General features: G+C 34.4%; 1 protein-coding gene across 1 annotated transcript in view; it reads right to left on the bottom strand.

Moving 5' to 3' along the window:
- Positions 1–22,303: 22,303 nt before the first annotated feature.
- LOC149567407 (putative membrane protein At3g27390) overlaps positions 22,304–23,784 on the bottom strand; it is a 45,635-nt gene continuing 44,154 nt past the window's right edge. The window contains exons 9-10 of the mRNA XM_089820584.1: positions 23,390–23,636; positions 22,304–23,023 (exon numbers count right to left, since the gene is read on the bottom strand). Coding sequence (XP_089676710.1) covers positions 22,831–23,023; positions 23,390–23,636 — 440 coding nt within the window. The 3' untranslated portion in view covers positions 22,304–22,830. The remainder of the gene's footprint in view (positions 23,024–23,389; positions 23,637–23,784) is intronic.

Below are 23,784 nucleotides of genomic sequence, written 5' to 3'. Positions count from 1 at the left end.
GTTTGACATCAATGACAACATAACAATTATAGTTTCCAATAATCTCCCTCTTTAGTATTGATGGTAACACCTCTTAAAATATTTTAGGAATACTTCAAGTTATCATACAATCTAAAACTTGTAAATACACTAGAAACACCCTCAATGTATCAGATCTTCAATAATATCCTTAGTTTCATTCTTATTCATATCTCTGGAAACACCTCAAATAAATCTTATGAACTCCCTTTAAGTAATCACTCCCTCTTACTTAGCATGTCTCTACCAGCTTTCACTTTCTCCCTCTATCATTATGACATTTTCATCTCTCCCTCTTGGTGTCTTAGATACTCTCTCCCTCTTTGACAACAATGCCAAAGACATTATCTATGTCTCATACATATTTCTCATGTAGTTATCTTCATGTCAGTTCCGAGTTCTTCATCAGTCATCTTCATATGACTAATCCATCATTATGTCCTTCTTTACTACTACCTTATGCAACTCCTAAAGTAGAATTGCCTATATCAATGTGTAAGATAGTCTAATCATCACATTTGATGCAATGCTTCACTTATGCTTAAGTAGCTTTGTTTAGGGGAATCACACCCAATTTACCTCTAAGATATTCATGAGCATCCTTAGATAAGGCTTTAGTGAATATATCAACTATTTTCTCTTTTGTGTTCAAATACTCCAATTTCATTTCTTGGTCTTGAACCAGATCTCTCAATTAATGATACTTGATAGCAATGTGCTTTGTCTTTGTATGCATAATAGGGTTCTTTGATATGTTAATAGCACTTGTGTTATCACAATAGCTAACCACTACATCATACATTTCTTCCTTAATACCTTTCAACAATTATCTGATCCATATGATATTTGAACAATTCATTGTTGTTGACACATACTCGGCTTCAATTGTTGATTGGGAAATATAATTTTGCTTCTTATTTGTCCATGAAATCAATCTATTTCCTAGAAACAATGCACTACCACTTGTTCTCTTCTTGTCATCAATATTTCCTTCCCAATCAGATTAAGTGAATACCTTCTATTCAAATATATCATTCTTCTTATAATAAAATCCATAATCTTTTGTTCCTTTCAGATTTCTCAGTATCCTTTTCACTACCATCATGTGAATCTCCTTAGGACTTGTTGAAAATCTACAACTATCCCAACTACTAATGCAATATCAAGTCTGCTATGAACAACATATTGTAGTTTATCAATCATTGATTTGTATTGTGTTTTATTCACATCATTAGAATCATCATTCTTAGATCATTTATGTTTAGTTGACAGGTGTACTCATTGGTTTTGAATTTTTCATTCCAAAAAAATTTAGTATCTCCTTGATATATTTGGACTAAGTAATGAAGATACTTTTCTTCATTTGATATAGTTGTAAACAAACAAAGAATTTGATCTCACCAAACATTGACATTTCAAATTCCTTCATCATTTCATCAGTAAATGATTTGTATAATGATTCCTTACCTCCAAATATGATATCATCAACAAAAACATCAGATAATGATACCTCATTGTTCATTCCAATCTTCTGATGTAGTGCAAGGTAGGAGAGTCCCCAAGTGAGATTTCCTAACCCCCAACAATTAACCACACATCAAGGTATAAACAATAACACAAGATCTGGTACCAATTCATAACTCTTTATTCATAAAATAATTGTTACATATAATGTGTCCATCTGTAAGACCTTCCCAGTTATGGCCAAATAAAAAGAAATTACAATAGTTATCCAAGATCCCTCAAGATCCAACTCAATTCCTAGCTAGCCCAGATCTATAACACAATAGCAATCTGATAGAAACCTCCAAGATCTCAACTTGTGCTCGCAAGCCACCAAGCAACCTCCTTGTTTCTAAATCATAGCCACTAGCGCTTCTCACAAACTCCCATTACATATTCTAACTCAAATATTTTTTCTCTAGCTCCCACATTGAATTTAATTTCCTTCTTCTTATTTCTTAAGACACTACCCAAGCCCTCCTTAAATAGCTAGCTAAGCCACTCGGCTAGTCAAGCATTTAATTACATTATAGGTCCACCTTGGAAGAGTAAACCAAAACTGTAAAAAATAGGATCAAAACTCAATGAAAAGTTATATTTAGGTCCACACATAACCCAATAACATTTCCCCAACTTAAAAATATCCCAGTTCATCATACAAAATTGTGCAAGATGAAAACTCCACACATTTTGTGAAAACTATCTGAAAATTGATACCCAAGCAAAATCATGATATCTCCTCACTCTAATTAAATCAAGACTTGTTCTCTTAAATGAAGGTATTAATTTAGGTCCTATAAAAACCCTTAAGTTTGAAAATATTGATTCGTTAAGGATAACTACGCATTCATCACGAAAGTCATGCACAAAAACCTAACGTTTAAATTGACAAAAAATTGATGTCCCAGGAGAATGGTCATATCTCCGAACTCATAATGAATTATGACTTGCATATTTGAAAGAAGGTATTAATATAGGCTCTCTTCAATACTTATAATAAGAATCATCTCATTCATTAAGGATAATTAGTTACACCACTCGTAAGTTTCCTGCAGAAACCAGAAAATACAGTTCTAGCTGCAAGGTAAAACAACTCTAACTTCAACACGATAAGTCCAATCTCTATGCACTCATGAGGAAAGTTTCCCCAATGTGTCTCCAACACATCCATAACCATGAAAATCATAAATCCACCAAAATCCAAGCTCAATGCTCCTGCATCATCTTCAAATACATATTATTGTTATCATTTGTTCTTGTGAAACCAATCTTCACCAAATAATTATGCAGTCTTTCATACCATGGTCTTGGGGCTTGTTTAAAATCATATAAATATTTGTGCAGCTTTCACACCATATTATTCTTGTTGGGATCCACAAATCTTTCAGTTTGTTCTATGTATACTTCTTCTTCAAGTATCCCATTCAGAAATGTAGATTTGACATCCATTTGATATACCTTAAATCCTTTATAAGAAGAATATGCAAGTAGTGTTTTAAATCCTTCTAATCTTTCTATAGGGGAAAATGTTTCCCCGTAGTCAACACCTTTCTCTTGTGCATATGCTTTGCATACCAATCTAGCCTTGTTCCTTGTGACCTCACCTTTTTCATTCAGCTTGTTCCTGAATACCCACTTTGTTCCAATAACATTTTTTTCTTTAGGCCTAGGTACTAGGGACCACATTTTATTCTTTTCAATCTATTTAACTTCTTCATTTATTGTTTATATCCAATCTTCATTCTCGAAAGAATCTTTCACATATTTGGCTCAAACTCTGAAAGTAAGCATGTATCACTTCTAAGACTTTTTCTTTTCATAACATCAGACTCTTTATCTCCAATGATTTGTGTCTTCTCACATATTGTGCTAACACAGGATCTTTTCTTCTTTGTTCTTCAAAAGGTTCATCTTGAAAAATGATTTCAAGCTCATTATCTCTCTCTTGTCTAGGTTCTAGTTCATGTTTTGCACTCAACATTACCTTCCTAATGTCTGGCTTCCTCTATCTGTGACTTGGCATCATTTCCTTTTTGCTCAATAACTAGTTGTTGCAACTCGACATCCCAGTCTATTGAGGATCTACAACTTTGTTTTCTTGTTCAAGTAGAGTTCTTGAAGCACTATCATTCACATATATGATTGAATTGTAGTCTTCGGGTTATATCTTACATTCAACTTCATTTTTCTTTGTATATTGATCAATTTTCACATTTGCACTTTTCACAACTTTGTTAGTGTTAGAGTTCAAACACTTATAAGCTTTTATCTTAGTTGAATATCATAGGAATATACCCTCATCACTTTTAGCATCAACTTTTCCATTTATATTATCTTTAAGTATGTAACATTTTCTTTCAACAACTTTGAAATATTTCACATTAGGTGCATATCCATACCATAATTCAAAAGGTGTAGCATTTGTACCTTTTTTAACTTGCACTCTCTTCAAAGTATAAATAGTTTTACTTATAGATTAATCTCCAATATATTTGTGACACATTCTTCTCTATCTTCAATGTTCTAGCACACTTCATTATTGATCTATTCCTTCTTTTAGCTATTCTATTATGAGGAGGGATCCTAGGTGCAGACATTTGCCTTTGGATTCCTCTGTCATTGCAGAATATGTTGAACTCATTGGAAATTAATTCACCACCTCTATCAAATCTCAAACACTTTAGACTCTTGCATGTTTACCTTTCAACTCTAGCCAAATACCACTTAAATAGTTTAAAAGCATCATATTTTTCTTTAAGAAACATCACAGTCATCATTCTATAATAGTCATAAACAAATAGAATGAAATATGTGTCTCCACAATAGCTTTGAACACTAATGGGTCCACATAAGTCAATATGAACCAATTCCAAAGTATCATCAAATGAATATGTTTTGCTCTTGAAACTAGACTTTGTCATTTTTCCCAATTGACATTGTTTACACATCATTATCATGTTTCTTTAGCTTTGGAAAACCTCTTACTCTTTTCATTTTGCTAATGCTAACCAAATTGTCAAGATTTACATGACATAAACTTTTGTGCCATAACCAAATATATTCATGTTGTGCAAACATACATATCTTATCAGATAAATTTATATAGAACAAGTTACCTCTTGTTTGATTGTCACTTCTAATCAATTGACCATCAGCATCAAATATTTTGGCCTTTATGTGATAGAATATAACTCTATAACCTAATTTTTTTAACTAGGAAACACTCAACAGATCATAGTTAAGTCTATCAACACAATAAAAGTTGTCACATTTGATCTTATCAATTAGTTGAATTGACCCATTACCTTTCACAAGACATGGAACATCATTACCATTTTTAACACAGCTACCCTTATCTGGTCCAATGTCCTCAAATTTACGTCTATCACCAGTCATGTGATTTGAACAATCACTATCAATTATCCATATATCAGCTTTACTTGCATAAGAGATTAAATCATTTTTCTCATCTTCATCAGAATCATCTTTCATGGCAACATAGACTACCTCTTCATCATTACTTTCTGATTCAATATGAGTTTCTTCTTCAGCAATATAACAATATTTCTTACCTTTTTCTTTGTAGTCCTTATTCTTCTTGAAGTCTCGGTCATCTCTTCTTCCTTTGTACTTTCTTTCCTTCCTTTCATTCGTGTCTTCTCTATCAGGACACCTAGCAACAATATGACCAACATTATTGCATAGAAAATAAATTATGAGAATATTACCTTTGTATTTTCCTTTGTCTCTTCCAAATCTCCTAACAATCAGTGCTTCAAGTTCATAAAGTTCATCATCACAATAATCACTATCACTTTTCACATGTTTTCCTTTTCCTTTCCTCGCTAAGAATTTGTTGTGATTTAAATGCACATTAAATAGTAGTAGTTGTGTAATTATCAAAATTAGACATCTCAAAAGCAGCAAGCCTACCAATTACACCTTCCAGAGTTAGGTCATTACCTGGAGTACATCTCAATTCTTGTATTGTGGAAGCCCTAATTGCATAGATAGGAAGTAGAGTTCTCAATACCTTGCTTATTATTGTTTCATCCTCAATTTTTCCATTTTCTCATCGACTAGCATTGACAACCTCTTTGATTCTTGTGTACTACTGAACTATGTATAGGTTCACCATTTTTTTTCTCTTCTTTTCTAGAAAATTCTCTTGGAATCCATCTCTTAGATCATTTACCTAATCCTATCCTAGAATTAAATGATCCAACTCATCAAACCTTATCTTCAACATGCTTTCCATATCCCAATAAATCAACTTAGTCAGCTGGAAATTATGATTCCTCACAAATAGTTAAAATGTTGTTCCTTGGCCAACACTTGGTCATCACTGGATTACTCGGTCACTATTAAATATTTTTCTCGACATATACACTATCACTCAAATGATACTAATGCTCAGTCAACACTAACTTTGATCAGTACTTATTGTAGCTCAGTTGACACTAACATCACTCGGCATGTACATCAAAATTCTTTTGTCTTCTACTATTTTACTAGGTCAAGCCTATGCATTAGATCTATCTATGCTCACACTTCCAAGACTTGAACATCACTATCGTCTCCTCTTGTAACATGATTTAAACAATCAATTTATCTTGTCAAAGTCTAACTAATCAAATGTCCATTTGTAGTTTCCTTTTCAAATCTCAACCTATCCTCTAGATGCTTTTGTTATGAGAAGCTTCTCAAATCCTCTTCATCAATCAAAAAGATATTACACTTAGATTAGATAGCAAATTGTCTCACCAATAGGTTTGACATCAATGACAACATAACAATTGTTTCAATTGTAGTTTCCAACAACCTTTGCTCATGTTGCCAAGATGAGTTCTATTCGCTTTCTACTTTCACAAGCATCATCCCAGGGATGAGCAGTATATCAAATGGATGTGAAGAGTGTGTTCTTGCATGGAGACCTACTTGAGGAGATCTATATGGAGCAGCCTCAAGGTTTTTTGTAGGACTCTTCCTTAATTTGCAAGCTTCGATGTTTAGTGTATGGTCTTAGACAAGTCCCTCAGGCTTGGTATGAGAATATGGACATTTTATTTCTTTCTTCACTCTTTACACATTGTCATTTTGATCATATAGTGTACATTTAGCGTCAGGGGGTGATATTATGATTCTTGTGCTATACATTGATGATCTCATCATTACAAGTAGCTCATCCTCCATGATTCAGAGTGTTTAGAGAGCTTTGATGGAGCACTTTGAGATGATAGATCTTGGTCTTATTCATTATTTTTTGGGCCTACAAGTTACTTAGACTTCTGATGGTATTTTCATTTTTCAGCAAAGCGTGTTCTTGATATACTCCAATGATTTGGCATGCTTGATTGCAAGCCTTCCCCCACCCCATTCTAGTCAGGTGTTTCTTTGTCTTCCTCTTGTTCTACTACTTCTGTGGATTCTACTGTATACATGCAGTTGGTTGGAAACTTGTTGTACCTGACATATACGCTTCCTAATATTTCCTTTGCAGTTGGCCTTGTTTCATGTTTTTTCCATGATCCTCATGAGCATCATTGACAAGCGGCCAAACGTATTTTGAGGTACATTGAGGGCACTTCACATTATGGCATTCACTACACTATAGGATCCTCATACATTATTGGCTTTACTGACTTAGATTGGGTTGATAATGTTGATGATCACAATTCCACTTCTAGCTTCATTTTTGTCTTAGCTCTGGTCCTATCACATGATCTTGCAAGAAGCATTCTATTGTTGCATTATCATCTAGAAAATTTGAATACCAAGCAACATTGTTAGCTAGTTAGTAGATTTTGTGTCTTCAATAGTTGATGACTGAGTTTGGGCTTCCTCTTGATAGTCTCATTATTCTTTGGCATGACAATCATAGTGTCATTCACATTTCCTGCAACCTAGTGGAGCATCAATGTACTAAGCACATTGAGATTTACATGAACTTCATCAAACAATTGATTCAGGATGGTTTTCTCATCTTGGAGTACATTCCTATATGAGAGAAGGTTATAGATATATTCACTAAACCTTTGGCATCAGTATGCCATCTTTAGATGCACACCATTCTTGGGGTGAAGGAAGTTGTCCTGGAGGGTCTTGGTGAGGTCTTCCTTCCTTCCTTTTTTCTAGTATGCTTCTTCATCTCTTTTTGAAGTAGAGTTTTTCCCATGAGGTTTTCTCTATTTCTCCACTTTAGAGAGATTTGGTTGTGATTGGGTACCTCATAGGCCATGTTGTCCAAACCCAAGTTTTTTTAATTTTCATGTATTGTTTGTAGTTGCATTGTTGCTCATCTTAAGTAGGGGTGTTAGAGTAAAAGGTATAAATTAGCTTTTATCCCTTATCAAGATTTCCCTTTATGCTTTGTTGACATTTAACAATTATTTTCATTATTAAATGTATTTTTCCTTTAAGGTTCATTTAGGGTTGCATGATCTCCTTTTATTAGGATTTGATCATTTGTATTTTAAAAACTCAATTCTGAATTTATTTATTTTTCATCTTTAAGAGCAATCTTCTTTCTTTTGCTTCATTCTTCCTTGTAATAGGTTTTTTGCTTGCAATTGATTACTTTGACCCTATGGAGTTGGTTTTCATAACTTTTACACTCTTCCCTTATAACGTAAAACCAATGCAGAAGGAAATATAAGTTTTTTCATATCAAGCCAATGTTTTTCTAAGGTAGTGGAGTTTTTGATAACTAGAATAGGATGCCAAATCATTTTAGCAAACTCAAGACTGCCAATTGGGTGTCCATATAAGCCTCTAGGTATGGAATTTCAATTGACAATGAAGACAACAATAACAAGTCCTTTTAATCATTCTTTTACAAACACTGCATTACACAAAGTTGTGAAATCCCAATTCAATTATTTGGCCAAGAAGAGACAGCCTATGAAAATCTTAATGATATCACTATTAGTTCTTTAAGTGCATCCGTAATCAAAGTGCCTTTCCACCTAAGAATCTCTCTACTGCATGTCCAGTTGAATCATCCAAATGAATGAGAATATGATTCCACCTCTCTAGTTTAACTTCCCCTTATAGTTTGAGCTCCAGAAGAGTGAAATAAACTATATAGGTATCCATGACAAAACTCCTACAAAAATGAGGAATAAAAACTTGAAAGTAGAATAAACCTCTTAGAGAGATCTATATGTTTCCTTAATCAAGAAAGATGAGAATAATTATGCGTACAAAGCACCTGGATAATGGCATCCAGATAAATGATGTCATTTTCAAAACTGAGACAGTGTGTAATTATGACAGATTGTCCTTGAAAAGGTCATACGAAAAAATGAAACTTGATAGAACCAAAACCTATGCAAAAGAGGGAAGAGGAGAGATGAAATGTGAGACTAAGGGTGCAACTGGATCACAATTGTTAATGTGAATACCTATCCACATTAAAGGAAGGTATTAAAAATATTAATATAGAAGTGACCAAATTTATAATGTGTACATTTATATATTTTTGTGTGTGTGCGTGAAATAAGACATTACAACCATTTAATGAAATCAAACTTTCTCCTAACTTCAATTCAGAAACTCTACGACACCAATCATTGATTTTATTAATATCTAATTTCAAAGATCCTTCCTATGCTCTTTTTTATAAATTAATGTTGAGAGGCATTCTACAATGGCAGAAAATGTGGAGTGGGATGGTGTGAGTCTATTCATGTTAACCATCTACATGTCAAAATTTTAATATTTATTATAAATGAAATATAATTTTTAAAAATAATTTAATTAACACCATATAAAATATTTGTTAAAATTATAAACATTGAAGATATAAATAATCAATTTTTTTAAAAAAAATTAAGTCCGTGCAAAAAATAACAAATAGAGATACAAGGAAATTCTATACTAATTATTATCATTTTATAATATAGTCGACGATTTTGTGACTTTCCGTGTAATGAATTCCATCCAAAATCTACCAATCTTTAAGGAAACTGCTATGTTCTTAACAAATGATAGCGTTGGGGTAGATTGAATCTTTGAACTGCAGGGGAGCTGAATGGACATAATCCTGATGATTAGTTTGGTGGAAAGAAAAAAATTGAATTTGAATTTTCTAAATACAAGAATTCTTCCATTCTATGAAACCTATTATGTTGACCTTGGAGAGCCAGTTTTTTCTTTGCCCTATGGAGGTCATACAATAGATCCTTGCCAGTTGAAAATTTTGAAAGATTAGCATTCCTAAATTCCTAATTTACTGCGGTTATGATACCTCTCATGACTTGGTCAATATTTTGAATGGATAATGTAGTCTAAGAAAACCTCAACTCAACTATACAGACCGATTATTCTTGGGCTTTATTTGACAACTTCAGTTTGCTTCTGTGTGGTACCCTTTTTTTCACTACAAACCTAAACTTGTCTATAAAAAGAGAGAACTTCTTTTTATTTACAGACACTAAAATACATATATGAATAAACAAATTGAGTTACCGATTTTCTTACGAATCTTATTACTCCTGTCGATATATTGGAAATAATTATCGGCATTTGTAATGGTTAATATGTGTGTCGTTTGACTAATGAGTCACACCTAATAAACATGACTCAAGTATGAGTCACGGCTATCAGTCATGACTTGTAGCCAAATCACACACATATAAATTCAACATCTTTTCTGATTAATATAATACACGGAACACAAGAATTATATAGTCTTCTAGCTTATATATATTAGCACACTTAACATCAGTGTCATTTTGTCTCCCTGATCGACTTATAGTCTCATTAAATAATTATCTTGAGAAACCATCAGAATTATATTACACACTCAGTCCGATACACTAACATGGTATCAAAGCAGGTTTAAAGAAGTGATCCTGAAATCAAACTTTAGTCAAATATTATTCAAAAAAAATGGTGAACAACATGAGGTTGGAAGATAGATTAGAAGGTGATTCAGATTTTGCAAGCTGGAAATTATGACTAAAACTCATACCGAAAGAGCATGGCCTGAATAAGTTTATTGAAAATCCTGACCCACCACTGAAATGTCCCTTTTCTGATTTTGTATGATATTTCCAACCTCTAATCAGATTTTCAAGATCAAACAACTAATATCACAAAGATCCACCAAATTTCTCAAGAAACCCCAAATCGGGTATGCCAGAAATTGTGCCAAAAGCTTCACAGCTTCACCTATTATTAATAAATCTGAAAGTGGAAATTTTTACAGAAATTTCAGCAGCATAACAGCCTACAAAATGATATTTTCATATCCATATAGCCTTTACACAACATTTCTCAAATGTAGGACAAAAACTATGCTCATTGGGCTCCCAAAATTAACACAAAAATGCTCGGAAACACCACAAAAATACTAATAATCTATCGTAGAAGTTTAATCACATCCTAATACATATATTCAGTGCTATTTTAACACCTTAAAGTCTGAAATACAGCAGCAACCCAAACTGATATGAAATACTCAACTGAAAACACCAAACTCATACAAAAAACACACCCGAAAACTCACAAATCTGCACTGTTCAGCACAAAGGCAAACTCTGTATGAGCATGCACATGGAATGGCTTCAAAATCCCATTCTTAGCCTTCTTGAAAACTTGCAAACTCCTGTTCTTGGGTCTCCTTCTCCACAGGTTTGGCAGCCTCTGAAGAACAACAAAGAAAATGAGCAAAAATCAAGTTCTGGAATGAGCCCAAAATGCCTCCAAACCCCCTTAAAAGAGGGCATAACCCTAACTCACATCCAAGAGGGGTTAATAAAATATAATTTAATAATAACTTTTATTTATTAGTCCATTGGTTTCCAAAGATTAGCCCCTTTTGCTAAAACTTCACCTTTTTGGAGCCTGCCTGCCTTAGCAAAGTTTATTATTTTTTTAATTATTTGAAAAGAGGACATGACAAGTCCTCCCCTCCCAAATATTGCTTGTCCTCAAGCAATGAAGGTTGGGATTCTCAAGAATATGTGCTCCTTCCCAAGTTGCATCCTCTAGTGGTAATCATTTCCATTTGACCAAATGCTCTATGACGCTCCTGTTTCTCAATCTTTTCTCTCTTGTATCCAAAATCTCTTCTGGTATCAAAACTAATTTCCCTTCATCATCAAGAGGTGGTAATTTTGTAGATACTATGGTTTGGTGGCCTAGAACCTTCTTTAGGCAAGATACATGGAAAGTATTATGTATTTTGCTATTTGGTGGGAGCTCCAATTCATAAGCTACATCTCCTACTTTCTTGATGATTTTATAAGGCCCATAGAACCTTGGCTTGATTTTCTCTGCCCCACTCCTCTTCAAGGTGCTTTGCTTATATGGCTGCAACCTAACAAATACCAAATCTCCCACCTCAAAAGATCTTTCAATCCTTTTCCTGTCAGCATATATCTTTTGTTGGTTATGTGCATGTTGTAGGTTATCCTTGAGGGACCTTATTATGTCTTGTCTTTGCTTGATGAAATCACTTGCTGCGGGTACTCTGCTATCAAAAAGTATTAGATCAACAAAGGAAAGGGCATCATAACCATAAAGAGCACGAAAAGGAGGCATACCAATAGACATGTGATGAGATGTATTGTAACAATACTCCCCTAGGTGTAACCATTTCACCCAAGCATGTTGTTGATTTGAAACATAGTTCCTCAAATATCCCTCTATCCATTTATTAACTATCTCTGTTTGTCCATCTATTTGAGGGTGATAGCTAGTACTGGGAGTGAGTTCAGTTCCTGCCAAATGAAAGAGCTCCTTCCAAAAAGAGCTGAGGAATCTACTGTCTCGGTCACTAACAATGTTTCTAGGCAAACCATGTAATCCAAAAATTTCCTTGAAGAACAATTCGGCCACTTGTGATGCCTTGAAATCAGATGTGATAGGAAAGAAATGTGCATACTTAGTTAGTCTATCTACCACCACATATATGCAGTCCTTACCTTGAACCTTGGGCAACCCAGTGATGAAGTCCATGGAAATACTTTCCCATTTTTGTTCAGGAATAGGAAGTGGCTGCAACAACCTTGCAGAAAAATTTTGCTCACTCTTGCTTTGTTGGCATACCATACATTCCTTAATGTGTTTAAGGACATCCTCCTTCATACCCTTCCATGAAAACCGCTCTCGAATTTGCCTGTATGTCTTGAAGTATCCCTGATGACCAGCCAAAGGTGTGTCATGAAAGGCCCTCAATATCCTCTCCTTAGTTTTTTATCCTGGCACTAGGAAGATCCTGTTCTTGTAATAAATCAATTCATCAACAACCTTGTACCTGTTATCATCCACTAACTTATCCAAAATCTTTGTGGCAAAGGAATCTTTAGCATACTCTAAAATTATGGAGACTTTCCAATCAGCAGAGATAGATGATAAGGAACACAAAGTGGGCTTTCTTGAGAGAGCATCAGCAACCACATTATTCTTTCCTTTCATGTATTCAATATCAAAATCATAATCTTGCAATTTGCTTACCCATTTTTGTTGACGATCATTCAAATCCCTTTGGTTCAAGAAGAACCTGAGGCTATTATGGTCTGTCTTTACAATGAATCTCCCACATACCAAATATTGTCTAAACTTATGAAGTGCATGCATGATTGCCAACATTTCCTTATCATAGATGGAGTAACCTCTCTCTAATTGATTTAATTTTCTACTCTCAAATGTTATTGGATGTCCCCTTTGAGTTAGGACAGCCCTATACCTTCTCCAGAAGCATCACATTCAACAACAAAAGGTAAAGAGAAATCTGGAATTGCAAGCACAGGGCATGAACTCATTACCTCCTTAAGCTTATCAAATGTTTTTTGTGCCTCTTCTGTCCAAACAAAAGCTCCTTTCTTTTTCAAATCAGTCAAGGGGGCAGCAAGCTGAGAAAATCCCTTGGCAAATCTCCTATAGTAGCTACACAACCCGAAGAAACCTCTCAACTGTGTAAGATTAGTGGGTGGAGGCCAATCCAAAATTGCCTGAATTTTTTGTTGATCAACATGTACTCCTTTAGAGTTTATAATATGTCCCAAATATAGGATCTCTATCAGACCAAACTCACATTTAGATAGCTTAGCATAGAAGGATTGCTGCTCCAAGATTCCCAAAACAGTGTCTATGTGCTTTAGATGCTCTTCCCATGTTTTACTGTATAACAAGATATCATCAAAAAATACCAAAACAAATTTTTGAAGATGCTGGTTGAATACCTTATTCATACAAGATTGGAATGTTGCAGGTGCATTAGTGAGTCCAAATGGCATAACAAGAAATTCAAAGTGCCCATAGTGACATCTGAAAGCAGTCTTTTCCACATCTTCACTCCTTATTTGGATTTGATGGTACCCTGATCTTAAGTCAATTTTTGAGAAGTATACAGCACCATGTAACTCATCAATGAGTTCATCTATGCATGGTATAGGATACCTATTTTTAATGGTCTTCTTGTTTAGAGCCCTGTAGTCTATACACATTCTCATTGTACCATCCTTTTTCTTGACAAGTACCACAGATGATGCAAATGGACTAGAGCTAGGCCTTATGAATCCCATGTCCAGGAGTTCTTTAATAGTTTTTTCAATTTCTTCCTTATAACCTCTTGGATGGCAGTATGGGGTTGTTATAACTGGTTTGGCACCCTATTCTAACTCTATAGCATGCTCAAAACCTCTATCTGGTGGTAATCCTGGAGGCAAATCATTGAAAACTATACTATGCTTATCAAGAATATTTTGAATTTCAAAATGGAAATTACCTTGATTCTTTGGAGAGCTTGTTGGTTGGATTATGACTCCTGCTACCCATGTTACTTGTCCTCTTCGAAAATTCCTCTCCATCCTCTTTGCAGAGACCGCCTTAGGTGCTCCATTCGATAAACCTCTCAATATGACTTCTTTCCCATTGGAATGAAATTTAAACTCCATAGTTTGATGATTCATGTAATAGCCTCCGATAGAGTGCAACCATTGAACACCCAATACAAGATCTGTCTCCCCAATACCAACCACATAGAAGTCATCACATAACTCATAATCTCCTAAGGTCATCTTGAGTTGTTTCACCACCCGTGTGCAAGGCATAGTGAATCCATCAACTACCGTAACATTGAATCCCTCAAAATCTTCTGCTTTAAGCCCTCTTTTCATGACAAATCCCTCATCAATAAAATTGTGAGTTGCCCCACTATCAAGAAGAACTGTCAACCTTTGCCCTGCTAGTACCCCTCGAATTCGAAAGGGATGGTATCTTGGGACTCCCGATAATGTTGCTAAAGTGCCACCCTTGCTGGTTTCTTTTTCTTTCTCTTCTTCTACCTCCTCCTTAGTATCATGAAATTCCTCATGCTCATCTGTATCAGATTCTGAAGCAACTTCAATATAGTGCACTTGACCTTTCCCCAAACATCTGTGTCCTAGAGCCCATGGTTCTCTACAAGTAAAACAAAGCTTTTTCCTTCGTAATTCACTCCTAGTCTCTTCATCTACCTTCTTTTTTGCCACATTTATCACATCTTTTGGTGGTAGTGTTGGGAAAGTCTTTTTCTGAAAATTTCCCTTATGTTGCCAAAGATTTGAGGGTTTTTGATTAGTGATTGATTTCCTAGGCACGCAAGTTTCAAGTTGCAAGCTTCTTTTGATAGCTTCCTGTAAGGTTGAGGGTGAGAAAGCCTTAACCAAACCCTTAACAGAATCTTCTAAACCATCAAGAAAAAGATAAACAATCCTCTTTTCACTCATATCAGGTACCATAACAAACACTTTTTGAAACTCTTCTATATACTCATTAACTGATTTGGTTTGCTTCAACTTTGACAATTCTTTAAAGTACTCTTCATCATCCTTGAGGTCAAATCTGTCTATCACTCTTTGACTGAAATCATCAAATGTAGTTACCTAATCATGACCTTGAGTAGTCATTCCATGATACCACCAATCATAGGCTGCATCTTCCAAGTGTAGACTTGCAAATTGAACAGCATCACTCTCCTTCATGGGGTTAAGTGTGAAGAAAGTCTGTAATTTTTGTAGCCATGCTCTAGCTGAAATTTTGTTTGTTCCATCAAAAGTAGGTGCTGTAAACTTGCTTATTTTATTTTTGAGCTCTCTTCCACTTATGTCATGCTCCCTCCTATTCTCTTTCTTGGGCATCAAAGTGTTCATCATATCCACATATTCTCTAAAAGGAACCAAACTACGAAAGTCATCATCTAAGCCATTATAAGTAGCTCTTAATGTAATCAAGTTACCTGTAACCTCTTCCACGGGATTAATCGCTGGATTTGGTACTGGTGGCTCATCTGTAGGCAAGAAAATAGTTTTAGTTGATTTAGATGGTGTGGATTTCAGATTTCTTGGCTCCTCTGAAGTGCTCCCTTTCTCATTAATAGATGCAACTCCTTGTAGTTTTTCTGTCAATATTCGCAAGGCCTCTCTAGTTTCTGCCAAACTATCCACTGTTTATTTCTGAGTATTTTGGATCTCTTGGAAAAATTTCTTTGCCATCTCATCTGGATCAGCCATACTTTTCCCTTCCTTGGATTTTGTACTTTTACTTCCAACTGGAGGTTTGATCAAAATTTCTTTATTCTTTTCTCGCTGCAAATATTTTTTTTCTCTTTCACTTAGTTGCATGCGACCATAAATTTTGACATGCAACTGATTAGAAGCAACATGCAACCATAGAATATGACATGCAAGATCTGGGTAGTTGTCAAAACTGACATGCAAACTTCTACAAACCCTCAGGCTGGCAAGATCATGGCTCTGATACCACTGAAATGTCCCTTTTCTGATTTTGTATGATATTTCCAACCTCTAATCATATTTTCAAGATCAAACAACTAATATCACAAAGATCCACCAAATTTCTCAAGAAACCCCAAATCGGGTATGCCAGAAATTGTGCCAAAAGCTTCACAGCTTCACCTATTATTAATAAATCTGAAAGTGGAAATTTTTACATAAATTTCAGCAGCATAACAGCCTAAAAAATGGCATTTCTAGATCCATATAGCCTTTACACAACAGTTCTCAAATGTAGGACAAAAACTATGCTCATCGGGCTCCCGAAATTAACACAAAAATGCCCGAAAACACCACAAAAACACTAATAATCTATCTCAAAAGTTTAATCACATCCCAATACATATATTCAGTGCTATTTTAACACCTTAAATTCTGAAATACAGCAGCAACCCAAACTGATATGAAATACTCAACTAAAAACACCAAACTCATACAAAAAACACACCCGAAAACTCACAAATCTGCACTGTTCAGCACAAAGGAAAACTCTGTATGAGCATGCACATGGAATGGCTTCAAACTCCCATTCTTAGCCTTCTTGGAAACCTGCAAACTCCTGTTCTTGGGTCTCCTTCTCCACAGGTTTGGCAGCCTCTGAAGAACAACAAAGAAAATGAGCAAAAATCAAGTTCTGGAATGAGCCCAAAATGCCTTCAAACCCCTTTAAAAGAAGGCATAACCCTAACTCACGTCCAAGAGGGGTTAATAAAATATAATTTAATAATAATTTTTATTTATTAGTCCATTGGTTTCCAAAAATTAGCCCTTTTTGCTGAAACTTCACCTTTTTGGAGCCTGCCTGCCTTAGCAAAGTTTATTATTTTTTTAATTATTTGAAAAGGGGACATGACAACCACCCAAAGGAAATGATGAATTGGAAAAATGGGAGAGTGACAACAATAAAGCTATGAAACTTATTGTGGATGGTGTTAAAACTCATCTACTCCTGTAATCTCAGAACTAGACACTGCACATGAGATGTACAATGCTCTTGGAAATATGTTTGAGATAAATAATGTTGTTCAGATCAGTACATTAAAGGACGAAATGTCAAATATTAAAATGAATAAAGGAGAGAAAATTTCCTCATACTTTATGAGTATAACTTGACTTTGAAATCAACTCTCTTCCATAGGACACATCTGTGATGGAAAGGAGTTAACAGTAATGTCTCTAAAAGGCCTTCCATCATCATGGGATACCTTCAAACAAGGGGTATGCTCTCTGTCAAAACTTCCTAAATTTGAAAGACTTAAAGCTAACTGTATACAAGAAGAGTGTATGCAAGTAGCTCGAGGCCAAAATGTGTCCTCCTCAAAAGAAGATTTACAAGTTCTCTCCATTCAAGTAAATAAGAAGAAAAGAAAATTCAAAGGAAAGAGAAAGCAACCTGACTTCTCTAAAATGCAATGTTTTAGATGTGATAAAATTGGACATTCGGCATCTAGATGTCCTAATAGAATTAAGCCAAAAGCTTCATTTGTAACCACCCAAAACTCAAATGGAAATTCTAAACGCAATGCTTAAAGCCATTAAAGAGTTTAAAGCCCTTGTAGAAAACCTTTCTAGAAAGAAAATAAAAGTCTTAAGAACAGACAATGGTAAAGAATACATTTATGATATCTTTATAAATTATTGTAAAACTGTTGGGATCAAGAGGGAGTGTTATGTTCCCTATAATCCTCAACAGAATGGAATAGCTAAGAGAAAGAATAGATCCATAGTTCAATCTACTAAAGCAATGCTTCATGATCAAAATCTTGAAACTTTTCTTTGGGGAGAAGCCTCAAATACTGTTGTTTTCCTTCAAAATAGATGTCCATGCTCTCATCTTGAATTCAAGACCCTTGAAGAGGCATTTACTAGGAAGAAAGCAAATCTTAAATATCTAAGAATTTTTGGTTGCCCTGTCTATGTACATATTCCTAAAGAGAAGAGAACCAAACTAGAGCCCTTAGGAAAAAAAGGAATCTTTGTAGGTTACAATGAAACCTCCAAAGCTTATCATATCTATATCCTTGGACAAAGAAATATTGAACTAAGTCAAGATGTAATATTTGATGAAGATTTTTTCTTCAAAAGATCTAAGGATGAAAATGAATCAAATTCAGAAGAAACCCTAGAAGAAACTCTAGAAGAACAAAACTATGATAATGAGAGGGAGGTTCTAATGGAGGAAGATAAATCAATTGAACCCATGGGCATTACTCACACTTCTAAGGAAAAGAAAACCACTATGGGCCAGAAAGCTAATTGAAGGAAACAATTCCATTTCCTTATATTTCATTAGGGGAAGAAAACATCCTAACATATACTCAAGTTATATTGCATTAATGAGTGAAATCTCTAAATCTGAACCATCTGATGTAAAAGAAGCAATAAAACATCAACATTGGAAAGATGCCATGACACAAGAATATAATTCAATACTTAAAAATGATGTTTGGGATATTGTTCCTAGACCCAAAAATAAATCAGTGTCTCCTCAAAATAGCTATTTAAAATTAAACATGTTGCAGATGGATGTATCAACAAGTACAAAGCAAGATTTGTAGCAAGAGGATTTTCTCAAAAGGAAGGAATAGACTATGAGGAAACTTTTGCCCCAATAGCCAGATATACTTTAGTTAGAACTATTTTGGCCATTGTTGCATCCAAGGGATGGAAAATTCATCAAATGGATGTAAAGACTACATTTCTAAATGGTGTTATAGAAGAGGAAGTTTATCTTGAACAACTAGAAGGATTTGAAGTAAACAATAGACAATTTCATGTATGCAAATTAAAAAAGGCTTTATATGGATTGAAACAAGCTCCTTGAGCTTGGTATGAACGGATAGATCATCATCTAACTAAACTTGATTTCTCTAAAAACATTGTAGATCCAAATTTGTATTACAAGATAATATAGGGGGATATGTTAATTATGGTTTTATATGTTGATGATCTTTTGATTATAGGAGATGATCATCTAATTGAAAAAATGTAAACAAGATCTCATATCTGAATTTGAAATGAGAGACCTAGGAATACTGCACTACTTCTTGGGACTAGAAGTATGGCAACACTCAAAAGGAATCTTCTTAAATCAAGGGAAGTATACTTTGGACCTACTCAATAGATTTGGCATGTTGGATAGCAAGGCAATGAAAACTCCTATGGAAATAAACCTCCAGAAACTAAAAGAAGCAACTAAAGATTTCGAAAGTGTTGATCCTACTCTATATCGACAGATAATTGGTTCTTTAATGTATTTGGTAAACACAAGACCTGACATTTGTTATGTTGTAAATGTTCCCAGTCAGTTCATGTGCAAACCTAAACAAACTCATTTAGTATCAGCAAAACACATTCTCAGGTATCTCAGTGGTACAATTGGATATGGTCTCAAATACACTAAAACTGAACTAAATCTAAGAGGATATACAAATTCTGATTGGGCAGGAAATTCAGAGAATTGTAAGAGCACTTCAGGATGTTGTTTTAGCTTGGGTTCAACAATGATATCTTGGTTTACTCGGAAGCAGTCTTCGATAGCACAGAGTTCTAGAGAAGCAAAGTACATAGCTGCATCTATGAGAGCAAGAGAAGCTGTATGGTTGAGGAAACTTCTATTTGGATTATTTGGGAAGCCACTTCCACCTACTATTATTTATTGTGATAACCAGAGCTGCATCAAGCTATCTCTTAATCCAGTGTTTCATAACATATGAAAACACATCGAGATAGCATGTCACTATGTTTGAGACATGGTTAAGAAGGATGTAATCAAGTTGGAATATATTAGTACAAAGGATCAAATTGCAGACACTCTTACCAAACCACTTGCTAAGACAAAAGCGGAGCATTTTCGTAAAGAACTTGGTATGATTGTAAAATTTGAGGAAATGTCTCAGAGAAATTGATTATTGTACATTTTATATATTACAAATTTATAAAAACCTGTGTTAATCATTAAGAAGTGACGACTTCAAAATGATTCACTCGTATCAGGAGAAGTTGTTGTAAAGTGGTGTCCTTACAGTAACTTGTAGCATGATTCATTTTGTGAAATTGTTTCATGTAAAGGATTTATCTTATAAATCAACAACTAGGTGTTTGATATCATTAATTTGATTATCTACAAGTTGCTTGTATATATATACTTTCGGTACTTGGTGAATATCTTGCTCTGATATTTTGATAGGCCAATACCACACTGAGTCCTTGGTGATCATCATTCAATTGATGTTCTGATAGGCCATTACTCTAGAGAGCTTGGTGAATATCATATTGTAGATATTGTGACAGGCCAACTCTCATGTTATATGATGTCAAATATAAGTTGATGAATATCATTTCATTGATGAATCAACCCTTATTTGATATTAAGAAGTCTTTTGATCAAAGACTTCTTCTGTGTATTTTTCTTACTAATCTAAGAGGGAGTGTTAATGTATAGATTAGTTGAAGATTTGTTAATAACTCATATATATATATAAACAAATTGAGTTACTGATTGTCTTACGAATCTTATTACTCTCATCGATATATTGGAAACGATTATCAACATTTGTAATGGTTAATATGTGTGTCGTTTGACTAATGAGCCATGCCCAATAGATGTATGAGTCACGGCTCTCAGTCGTGAGTCATAGCCAAACCGCACACATATAAATTCAACATCTTTGCTGATTACTCTAATACACAGAACACAAACATTATATAGTCTTCCAGCTTATATATATCAGCACACTTAACATCATTGTTATTTTGTCTCCCTGATCGACTTACAATCTCATATTAAATAATTATCTTGAGAAACCATCAGAATTATATTACACACTTAGTTTGATACACTAACAATTTAGTTGATGAATTCTTGTGGATAATTTGTAGTTCTACTAAAAACCATTTTTTTTAAAATTACAACATTCATGTGATTTTATAAAAAATTGAAGACTGAAATGAGGATTAGTTCTTTCAATAATTAGCAAGGATAAAGTCTTACAACACATGGTGACTATTTTCAATCACTATATAATAGTGCATACTCACTCTTCTACTCTTATTACCTGAATCAAATAGTCTCCCTCTCCATATTTGGCGACTGATTCTTGCATGGTTTTCAATCATTACTTTCAAAAAGGACTTTCATCAACTTGTTATGCTTGTGACATTATTCGATTTCATGCTGTTATAATTTTATCTTGAAATTATACTCCTTTGTACTATAGGATGAATATTTTTAGCTTCCAACACTAAAACTTAGGAATGTTCAGATGTCCGCAAGTGAATCTAAAATCTAAAATAGAAAATAAGAAAGCATGAGTCTACTATTAACAAATCTAAGAGCTTGTGTTGATAATATTCAACATAAACATTGACAAAAAAAAAACTTTTTGCAGCTTTGGCTTTTTATTCATATATGATGTGCCAAAACACTTATAGGTGCATGTTTTACTTCGAATAAATTCAATATCTACTATCAATAGGCATCACTAAGCCTTCCCTTTGTTTGCTCTGAAAACAAAAAATTCTCACTACTAGTGTATTACTTATATTTGACATGGAATAAAGGTACTTAATTTCTAAATATTAGATTTATCAAAGCATTGGGAAAAACTGTTTTCTAAAGATATTTTTTGGTGCATGTTTTACTTCAAATAAATTCAATATCTACTATCAATAGGCATCACTAAGCCTTCCTTTTGTTTGCTCTGAAAACAAAAAATTCTCACTATTAGTGTATTACTTATATTTGACATGGAACAAAGGTACTTAATCTCTAAATATTAGATTTATCAAAGCATTGCAGGAAAACTATCGTCTAAAGATATTTTTCATTTGAACCTAGATGTCATAAGATCACAGTAAATAGTAAAATACAAGTTTACAAATTCTCATCCTTTCAAATTCTCCATCGAGAATGGATCATATTGTCATGTGTAGCTTTTACTTTTTCACCACAAAATGCTCAACTAGGATTGCAAAGAGAGCAAAACTAGCCGTCGAAGGAAAGGAGGAAAAAAGATTCTTCCATTATTTTCTACAAATTATACAATTTCCCAACTCACCAAAAAGCAAACGAGTGAGTGCGAGAACTCGTCAGAGTAACAAGACTCTTCTCATTTCATCCAAAGCCCATATAGTTACAATAGCGAGAAGTTGTCAAGCCTACTAAGATCAACGTTTTTATTAGTTACATGACCTTACATGTTCTCCAAATCCCAACCAATTCTATAAACGCATGATTCCAACAACTACTGGGAATTTAACCTATATTCACATAAGCAACTCACAACAACAATTGCCCACAAACATTTACAACAATTGAAAAAACAGTTCGAGAAATTTTCAATCCAAGACCATGACTAAGAAACCAACGCACCACCCACCCTTTAAATAACCACTGGAACTGAACTTTGTACGTTTGTGGCATGTCTCCAACAAGCTTCTATATGAATTCTTGAGAGAAGCTTGATTTCAATTCGGAAAAGTAGGTCCATAACAGAGAAAATACATCTCAAACAGCACTTCAATTCTAAACAATCGAAATGATATCAATGGATGTAAAATGCTGAGATGATTCCCGGGACCCTCTGGTACTGCCTGTTTTTCGTGATTTTGTTCCGCATTCCTTCTCTCTTGCATAACAGAGGAGGACCTTTACAACCTGCTGGTAGCGTCTCCGATATGTTGGATATCTGGACATATTTCTGACCAAGCCTTGTAACCTACAAGTAGTCGATAGAAGGCATCAAGAAATCAGAAACAAATAGAAAAGGGTTAATGTCCATGAATGACCACAATAGGGCAGTGGGACTAAGTTTGGTAAATAAAGATAGCCCATGAGTCGCTAAAATAATTCATATCAATAATGTAACACGTAATATTTATGGAAAGGTGTAAAGCCTCAAACAGGTAATGCTATAAAAATGGACTGCACCTAAAACACGCATTGCAATGAGCAGCTTGCTGCAGCAAGGTGTTCCTACAGAAGATGACAGTGCAGAGAGAATGGACTGTTTTTCAAGACAAGCAGCTGGAAATAATAATTTGTTTTAAAAAATAGCCTATCCAAATAATATGATGGAGATTACCTTCTGCTGATAGCTTGTATCTCCCCATTTCTCATCGCATTGTCGGGGGCAATTGCTCCATTATCCCATGCTTCCATACGCTCCATGTTGCCATCAGACATCAGTATCAGCTTCTCTATAAACCGTAATTCACTATCTATTATCTTAGCAGCATCAATCTGATCTTTTAAGACAATTATTGGATGAAAAAACCAGTCCATAATACGATCTTTTGGACGGTTGAAGTAGGTAACTTCTGTTCCATCAACTGTAAAACACAAGAGGAAATAATTATGGCCTTTTCATGTTCCCGTGAAATTAGATTACCACCCTCATAAATAATGTTCGGCACTCTAGTTGCCTTAATTTTGTGTGCAAAGGATCTCTCAGAAGACAAGCTTCTTCTTTTAAGTAAT

The sequence above is a fragment of the Cupressus sempervirens genome, chromosome 3, assembly GCF_028749045.1.
Source record: "Cupressus sempervirens isolate cs-2001-9-10 chromosome 3, ASM2874904v1, whole genome shotgun sequence".
NCBI lineage: Eukaryota > Viridiplantae > Streptophyta > Pinopsida > Cupressales > Cupressaceae > Cupressus > Cupressus sempervirens.
This window is presented reverse-complemented; position numbering and strand designations above follow the sequence as displayed.